At 54.0% G+C, this 9186-nt stretch overlaps 1 protein-coding gene across 1 annotated transcript in view; it reads left to right on the forward strand.

Annotated features, from left to right (window-relative positions):
* Nucleotides 1–2418: 2418 nt before the first annotated feature.
* OAZ2 (ornithine decarboxylase antizyme 2) overlaps nucleotides 2419–9186 on the forward strand; it is a gene marked incomplete at its 5' end in the record, with an annotated part of 7595 nt that continues 827 nt past the window's right edge. The window contains 4 exon segments of the mRNA XM_009083786.1: nucleotides 2419–2494; nucleotides 2496–2576; nucleotides 6404–6579; nucleotides 8339–8424. Of these exon segments, the coding sequence (XP_009082034.1) occupies nucleotides 2419–2494; nucleotides 2496–2576; nucleotides 6404–6579; nucleotides 8339–8424 (419 nt within the window).

Consider the following 9186-nt stretch of genomic DNA (forward strand, 5'->3'; position numbering starts at 1 on the left):
GAGCTGTGCGTGTCCTTCCTTCTGCTCGGAGTGTTCCACGCGAATCAGAACCTCAGGGCACGGGAGACTGTGCCCGTTTCAGCCCCCGAGGCGCCGGTCAGGGGCTGGCGCGGGGTGTGAGGGCTGTGCGGATGGTGTTCCCAGATCGCTGAGCTGCCCTTTGCGCCTCCCAGGGCCAGGGCACGGGGTTGGGATCGCTGGGAGCTTAGCGAGTTAAAATTACACTCGCGGGACCAGAGCTCCCAGCCCGGCAGCTCTTCCTCAGCAGTTTCTCCAGGGAAAGGCCTTTGGCCGTCTAAAATGCCTCCTAAGCTCATCCAAGCTGCTGGGAAGCAGCTTCTCCTGGGAGAAGAGAGGTCAGGAGAGAGCACAAGCCTCGTTCTGAAGCTGCACACAGGCCTCGGGGAGCAAAGCTGCAGTGGATGTGTTTGCGAAGGGCTCAGGCATTGTCGGGTGTTGGCGTGGATTTCTTCCCAGGGTGCTGGAGTGCAGCTGAAGGAGGCAAAACCTTCTAATCCGTGCCCCACACACACTCTCCTCCCTGAGGCTGCTGCTGTCGGGACCCTGTTTTTGAGGGGATAGTGTTGGTGTGCAGGTCTGGGCCGGGACGGCACTCCCTGGCCGAAGGGACTTGTGTTTTGACTTCTGCATGTGCCAGAGGAAGCGAAACTGGGAAGTGTCTGGAGCTGCTTTGCATGAAAACTACTGTCTCTCTATTTGCTGGGCTTTTTTTCCCACAACTCCACTTCATTATCCAACTCCTTGGTGCCTTGGCCGCAAGTTGGAGGGAGCTATCAATAGTACATTGTTGGCTGGGGGTGGGGGGGTGAGGGAGGAGGGAAGGGAATAACAAAGCTGCCAACAGCTTTCTGGGGGTGGGGACGGCACGAAGTGCTTTGTCATCCTCTCCACATCCACTACTACTGGATACACACTGCCCATTGATAGCCCTGGCCGCGGCAGAGCACCCGGCCCTGTCCCCGGAGCGCTGCTCCTGCTGGAGCTGAGCAGTTCTCCAAGGAAGCTCTGCTCCAGGCCACGGCACAAGGCAGTGCTGCCCCAGAGCTCAGACATTGAGGGTTGTCGGTGTCCAGGGAAGGGTCTGGAGGAGCCTGGAGGAGGAAGAATGTTTGTGTTTCCTGCAGAAGAATGGTTTTGGGATGAGGTGGTAACCGAGATCTTTCGTGAGTTCTGCTGCTGTCGTAACTGCGTCTGTGAATTGTGGGGTTTGGCATTCAGAAGTGCCAGACTTTTAGGAGTTTGTTTGCAGCCTGCACAAGCAGGTTACAAGACCAAGTTGGAGGGGCTTGGAGCACCCTGGGCTAGTGGAAGGTGTCCCTGCCCATGGCAGGGGGTGAAATGGGATGAGCTTAAAGGTCCTTTCCAGCACAAACCACCGTGTGAGTCTGTGATTCCAGGTGGTTCTGACAGTGCAGCTCCATACTTGGTGTTTGGATACTTAAGCCTGTCTGCCTCGTGGAGAGGGATTAGAGTGGAAAAACACAGTATTGGGAACAGCTCAAGTGAGAGGTTTCGGGGCAGACAGTGAGTTGTCAGTACAGCTGAAGAGTTTATCCTCACTCCGTGCTCAGGAACCCCCTCCTGCACCCTTTTATTTTGATGGTGCTTCCATAGCTTTGCTCTGGTGTGTTTCCTGATGGGAGCACTGGGAAAGGACTGGTTTTCCTGCATGGCTTTTGCCTCAGAGGAACGCTGCCGCCGTGCTGTGCCTCAGCACAGAGCTGCTGTGGTGCTGAGAAAGGAACCAAAGCTCCAGATGTAAAATAACTTGCTTTCCATGACCCTCCTAAAAGCTGGAGAAGGTATTAAAGCCTCTGTCCAGAGTGATCCTGGAAGACTATGTGTAGGACATACAAACAAAGTTGGAAACTGTAAGGGAAATGTGTTTTCTTGCTCATAAAAGTAGATCTGTGGGAAAAACTTGTCACACTTAGGGCTGGGGTGCAGGATGCTCCTTCTGCTGTGGTTGCTTCCTGTGCAAGCGTTGTGGCCTGTGTTGAAGGTGTCTGAACCAGCCCTTTCCCCCTTCCTCGGCTTGGAAATGTGAAACTTAAACCTCCTCCTCCTGGGTCCTGTTGATCTATTTGTAGATATTTGTCTATAGAAAATGTGTGCTCATCTGGTCATGCGTTCCCAGCCATCTGCTCCTGGCAGCCTTCCAGGCCTCCCTGATTAGCATGAGGTTGCTCAGCACTCTCTCCGTGTTCCTGGCTCCAGCCCCGCCTCCCTTCCTAACAAAACACTCCGGGTCCTGGTGCCGCTGGCAGGGAGGGGTTTGCAGGGAGGTGTCTCCATCTGGGGGCAGGAATACGAGTGATTTGGGGGTTTGGGGAGGTGGGGACTGTGAAACGTGATCCCTGCTAATGTAACCTGGTGTTCTCTCTCTTTCTCTTGCAGTAGTATTTTACCTTTGAGTAACTGTCCCCAGCTGCAGTGCTGCAGGCACATCGTTCCAGGGCCTCTGTGGTGCTCCTGATGCCCCTCACCCACTGTCGAAGATCCCCGGTGGGCGAGGGGGTGGCAGGGATCCTTCTCTTTCAGCTCTCATATATAAGGTGAGAAGATTTTAACATCTAAATAACAACCCGTGCTGCAACTTTGTTCAGTTCCTTTTGCAGTCTGATGGGAATAAATGCAAAGAACTCCCAGGTGATAAGTGGGAGAGCAAGTAATTTTTCAGGACTGAGCTGCAGGCAGTGGTGTCCTGCCTAAATATCACTTGTTGGTTAAAAAATGAGAGACCACTGTGCAGCAGATCATTCTCCAGGCCTGCTGCACTATTGTAGGCAGAGCCTGCATTACCAAAACACGCAACCACATCTGAAATGTCTGGCAGGAGGAGGAAACAGGAAGTAGAAAGGTGAAACACAGGGAGAAAAGGGTTGATAAGCTCCTTCCTGTGCCCTGGGCAGGAAGGTGAAGCTGTCAGGGCCTGGGAGCTGCCTGCACCAAGGGCCAGAGTCACTCAGGTGTCACAGGGCACGTCCACCTCGGGCTGGGATGTCTCTGGAGCACGTGCACAGGGCAGGGTGAGATCAGGAAGGGTTTGTGAGTGCGGAACAGCAGGACAGCATGGCTCTGTGCAGCTCTCATTTTGTGTCACCCTTCATTCCACCTTTCATTTCCAATGAGCTCTGCCTGCTCCTTCCTGTAGAATAATTGGCACTTGTGTGGCCTTGGCTCTCATCTGGTTTCTGGTTCAAGGGCTGCTCTTCCACATGCCAGGGAGTAAAACACTCTTGGATGAGGCAGCCTAGATTTATGCTCACCTTGCAAATTTGGCTGTTGAGCCAGGGGTGTTGTCACAGGTGTCAGACCTGATTTTTAATGACCCAGTGGGTGGCACACAGGCATTACAGGATGGAAAGATCCAGGCCCTTCTGGGGAGCAGAGCCTGATCCCACCTGGCTGCATCTCCTGTTAGGAGAGAGAAAGAAGGTCCCCCCTGAGCATCCTTTTCTCTGAGCTGAGCCCCTTAAAGCTCTCTCAGCTGTTCCTTGTGCTCCAGCTCCGTTCCCTTCCCTGGACACCTCCAACCCTCAGTGTGTCTTGTTGTGCAGGGCCCAGAACTGAGCCCAGGACTGGAGGTGCTTCAGCAGTGCCAGCACAGGGGGAAACAGAGTCTCAGAATGGTTTGGGTTGGAAGGAACCTTAAAAACCATCTAGTTCCAACCCCTGCCATGGGCAGGGAACCTCCACATGGCTCATCCCAGGCCAGAGTGGGCTGTGCTGCCTGGTGGTTTGAAGTTGAAGCTCAGGGAGGGGGTTACAGGGTCTCTCTCTGCCCACTCAGTCTGGCACTGCTGCAATTACAGCAGCCTGAGCTTTTCAGCCAGCAGCCAGCAGTGTGACCTGGAAAGGCATCTGGATCCAAAAGCTTAAGTCCTTTTTCCAGCTGTATCAGCTGTTCCCATCCAAGGGATGACCTTTCCCAACTGCCTCCTCCGGCGTGCGGCGCCTGGGTACAGCAGCACTGTAAATTAAGCAGCTGGGGCTCCCTATAGGTGTTGTGCTTGTGTTAAGAGACTAACAGCTCAGGCCTTCATCCAGGGAGCTTTGCTGGAGCTGGGAATGCCACAGCGACCGGGACGTGCCCTGGCTGGCAGACTTGGCAGGAGTCTGCAGGTGAGGTAGATGCCAGCAGGGAGCTGCTGCCATGGCTTTCTCCAGCCACTTGGCCAGGGTGGATGATAACATCCTTCCTTCTGACCCTGCCAGCATGCTGGGGCCTCCCCCTGTCCTTCCCGGGACGGCTGAGGAGCAGAGCTGGGCTGGAAAATGTTGTGCTCAATGAGTGGAAACCCAGTGGAGGTTGGTGACCTCGTGCACTGAGAGGGAGCCAAGGGCTGCAGAGCAGCGTTTGGGGCAGTTGGGTGTAAGGGAGAGCCTGGGGGAGTTCTGCCCACACAGCTCGGTGAGGGGATTTTGGGAGGGGAATTCTCAGCAGTGACCCAAACCAGAGCGCTTGTTGTGTAAACAGCATTTTGCTTTGAGCAGCTTCCAGAGAATTTTGGGCTGCTGCTGCTTCACAGGAATAGCTTCTCTTCCCCAGCATCTCTCTTTGGATGCCTAGAAATAAAGTCTCAGCTGCCCGAGCCAGGCTGTGCACACGTAATTCCCACAGAACTGGGGGAACTGGTTCTGCTAATCCCTGGGCCGTGCTGCCCCTGGCTCGGGGCTGGCACAGGGCTGGGACAGGCTTTGAGCACAGGGGTGTGACTCCTGGGGACAGGAGGGCTCGGCCAGTCTGCTCAGAACGCTTTCCCCTCCTGTGGCAGTGCTCCTGCCACTCTTCCCCCCGCGAAATGCACAGCTCCCCCTCCCACGTGTCAGTCCCAGCCTGCTTCCCTCGGCGTCCTCACCCCGGGCTTGGGTTTGTGAGCTTGAGAAAAGCCTCATCTGTGAGCTTTTCTGGAGAGAAGGATCTTTTCTTGGAACAGAGATGCTTCCTGCACTGTAACAACAACAGTAAAAGGCTCCTATGAAGGCAGTGCTGAAGGACATGCACATAATAACCTTGGATTTGGCTTTTTAAGTCCCTCTGTACTGCACAGCTCTCTGGGCTCAGCCCTGCCCCTCTGCTGGCTCTGACCAGCCTGACCTCACTTCAGCTGCAGTTTTTGTGCATTTCTTGGTGCACTTGCCTTAAAACTAGTAAGCTCAGCCACGCAAACATCTTTCAAACTCAATAAATAGACTTACTTCCTACAGGATATTTATTCTGGGGAAGTGTAAACTTGTTTTTCAGCTCAACTTTTAGGGCTTTAAGAGGACAGCAGCTTCCTCTGCTCCACTTACCAAGGCTGTGCAGCTCCCAGTGGTGCCACCAGCATCGACAGCGTCCAGGGCTGCTGCTTTCCCACAGCAGTCAGACCAAGGGGGAATTAGATGAGTGACAGGAATCAAAACCCTGGGACAAGGCTGGAAAGGCTCCTAATGAGCTGCTGAATGTATCACCTTGTTAAAATAGCACACCTGGTGACTGGACAGGCTCTCAGCTAATGGCCCAGTGGGGTAAACCTCTTCCCACCACACCTGGCCAGGAGGGAGGGACATGTGGCTTTCCCTGACTCTGGATTTCTGTTTTACTTCTGCCCTGCAGAGCTGTGCAGGGAGCTCTGAGTGTCTGAACATCACCAACACAAAGCACAGCATTAACTCGGGAACCTAATGTGAACATCTGTGCTGTTTCGCTGGGGCTCTGCACAGTGAAACGTGGAAATCATTACTGGGCAAGCCAATTGCCTGCAGGAATTGTCAGGAGGAATGGGGTTTTAACCACGGAATTGTTTTCTAGGAACTGCTGAGCTGGGTCTGAGGCAATCTGCATGCTTGGCATTCCCACTGGGGCAGGACGGGAGAGGGACGTGTGCGTTTGTGGTCTCGGGAAAGGACCTTTTCACAAGCTTCACATCTGCTCTGGGATCTCTCTGCACTCTTGTTTTCCTCCCCTATACCAGGAGACAAACCATTGGTTGTAAAAACCTGGGAAAGCAATTTGTGGTCATGCTTTGAACAGAAGGGCTGTGTTGGGGGTGGGGGAGGCACTGAAACTGGTCAGGCTGTGGCAGCAGGAGCTCTGCCAGTGTGGTGGGTCCAGTTGTGCTCTGTGAAGGGCAGTTCATGAACCCTTTGGAGCTGTGGTTGGGGCCTGTGGTGAGGGAATGGACTTTTCTACCCAGAAATGTGGAGCTGCACTCCCTTGAGCAGGGAAACATGCCTAGACATCACTCCGAGGCTGTGTGGGGTGTCCCTGTGCCAGTGCAAAGGGCAGGGAACAGCATAATCCTCTTCCCAGGAAAACCTTAATACCATTGATGTGCATTTGCTCTCTGTAGTTGTCCTCTGGCTGCTCAGGACTTTGTGTTTGTGTTTTGCCCAGGATGAGAAGATCACTGTTAGCCAAGATGTCCCAGTGCACGAAGGGAAGCCTCACATTGTCCACTTCCAGTACAAGGTCACAGAGGTGAAGACCTCCTCCTGGGATGCAGTGCTCTCCAACCAGAGCCTCTTTGTGGAAATCCCTGATGGATTATTAGCTGATGGAAGCAAAGAAGGGTACGTTCAGGATCCCAGGGCTGTGGCTGTGGCTCCCCAGGGAGCAGGACTTGGGTGTTTACGTGGGTGATTGTGACTCCCCATCCCTGGAAGTGCTCTAGGCCAGGTTGGTTGGGGCTTGAAGCAACCAGGTGTCCCTGCCCATGACAGGGGTTGGAACTGGATGAACTTTAAGGTCCTTCCCACTCAAACCACCCAGAGATTCTATGCTGTCTGTGCAGGGAGAACGGGCTGTGCAGTGGCTGCTCTGCTCCTGGTTTGTGTGTCTGCAGCAGGTGCTGCTCCCTTGCCTGCAGAACACTGTCCTGTTAGTCCCCCACAGGTCTGTTTTCCCCTCAGTGATCATTTCAGATGAGTCACCATTTTTTTGAGTCCCAAACTAATGAAAAACAAGCAATAAAGGGGCAGAGAGGCTCTTTGCTTCCATTGGTATGGAAAACCAGCAAGCCTGGTATTTTTTCCCCCGTTTTGTTGCTCTGCTGACCACTTGACAAGCCTATTTTGGCAGGTTTTCCTCACATTCAGGGAAAAAAACCCTCTCCATCCTACTGATGCTCTGCTCATCAGTAGGTGGATGTGCTCCTGGAGTGTTGCCGCGCCGGCGCCGAGCTCTGCCAGGAGCTCTGATTTTTCTCTTGGCAGAATCCAGTCATGTTTTGTCCAGACAGCTCTGCTCTGGGAAGTGTGTGTGAATGCAGCTTCCAGAGCAGCTCCTTCCTGCCAAGTGCTATGCCAGAGGTCTGCAGAGGAGATGTGGCTTTGCTGGATTCCTCTACAGACCTCTCAGCTCCTCCTACATCTCCAAGTGAGCTCCATCCCTCAACGACACAAACTGATTAAGGAAAAACCCCTCGTTGAGCACCTTCAGGAAGTGCCAGTGCTGTTGGTGTCTCACACTTGTCTCATTTAACTCCGAGCTCAGATAAATGTCTGCAATTCCTCCGCTTAGTCTGTAAATCCTTTGGCTCTCCGGGGAGAGGTCCCTCTGGGAGGGGATTTATTTGCCTGTGTCACCATGACTTAAAGCTCAGTTCTGTCAGGTTATTTTTAGCCGGGAGGAACAGCCGAGAGAGGCCATAATTAAAGCAGTTCATTACCAGAACCTTTGCAAATTTAATCCCCTGCACCGACGGCTGCGTAATGAGCTGTGGAGTGAGGCCTGTTCCTCACTGCCACAGCAGCTCCCTGTGCCATCCCGGGGGCTCACAGAGGGGTGAGTGCAGCGCCACTTCCATCAAGAAGAGATGGCAGAAGAAATCCAGCTGGAAGGGCAGGAAGTCAGGATTCAGGGTGCAGCAGTTGCGCCGCGCAGCAAACAGCTTTGCCTGCACACAGGCTCCTCTGGGGATGGTTTGTTCTCCTTCCCTGCCTGCTGTCAGCTCCTTTCTGCGGGTTGGTTTTTTTCCTTCCCACAAAGCACACAGCTCCCAGATCCCCCTGAGTGTGTTCCCAGCACAGGGGACACAGCCTGGCTCGGGCCCAGCTGTGAGATTCTGCTTCCTGCCTTCAGCCCGAAGCCACCGAGGGTGGAGGTGGCTGTGAGGACAGTGACTTGCTGGGTGAATGGGAGCGAGGACAGCTCTGGGACCCGCGGGGCAGGAAACCCATTGTTCCAGCACCCATTGTTCACTGAAGGGGCTGTAAACAATCTTTGTGCCCGAAAACATCCAAACAGTTGATAATTCGATAACGCTCAGAGGCTTCCTCAGGACAGGACTTCCTAGAGCTGATGTCCTTTTGTCTTCTCCCTCTTTGGCAGGTTGTCAGCACTGCTGGAGTTTGCTGAAGAAAAGATGAAAGTCAACTATGTCTTCATCTGCTTCAGGAAAAGCAGAGAAGATCGAGGTGAGGACTGGGTGGGTTCACTCCTGACATCCCAACCGCGGCCAGTGAAGCTGCAGGGAAACCTGGTGATCCCAGGGCAAGGCCCACGGATCCCTTCCTGTGCAGGGGTCGTTACTGCCTAATTCCAGTGGGAACAGTTCCTTGTGGAGGAAATAAGCCCTTTTTGGAGGGTAAGGGTGAGGGAGTGTTCTGGTTTCTCCAGCAGATCTGCTGGATGGCAACATCACAGGTTGCCCAGAGAATCTGTGGCTGCCCCATCCCTGGAAGTGTTCAAGGCCAGGTTGGATGGGGCTTGGAGCAACCTGGAAGGTGTCCCTGCCCATGGCAGGGGGTAGAATGAGATGAGCTTTAAGGTCCCTTCCAACCCAAACCACCCTGGGATTCCATGATGAGATCTATGCTGCAGTCACCCTGGGATGCTGCCCCAGGGTGACTCATGGGTCCCAGGGAAGCCACTGCTTCAGGAATGTCACAGAACCTTCTGTGACAGCCACAAGGTGTGAGAGGCTGACCCTGCTCTGAATCTCCATCCATAACCCACAGTGGCTTTCCTGGGGAACCCACTGTGCTGTGTGGAGCTGTCTGGGGTCTCCACCAGGCTCCAGGACCTCCTCATGGAGAGACAGCAAATGTCTGTCTGCTCCCTAAGCAGATTCCTGTCTGCTGCTCTGTCCCACCCTCAGGGCTTAGAGGCTGCTGAGCCCACGTAAGTGCAAGATAAAAATTGTGGGATGGCCATGTGTGCCCTGGGAAAGCAGGAAT

The sequence above is a fragment of the Acanthisitta chloris genome, unplaced genomic scaffold, assembly GCF_000695815.1.
Source record: "Acanthisitta chloris isolate BGI_N310 unplaced genomic scaffold, ASM69581v1 scaffold44171, whole genome shotgun sequence".
Lineage (NCBI taxonomy): Eukaryota > Metazoa > Chordata > Aves > Passeriformes > Acanthisittidae > Acanthisitta > Acanthisitta chloris.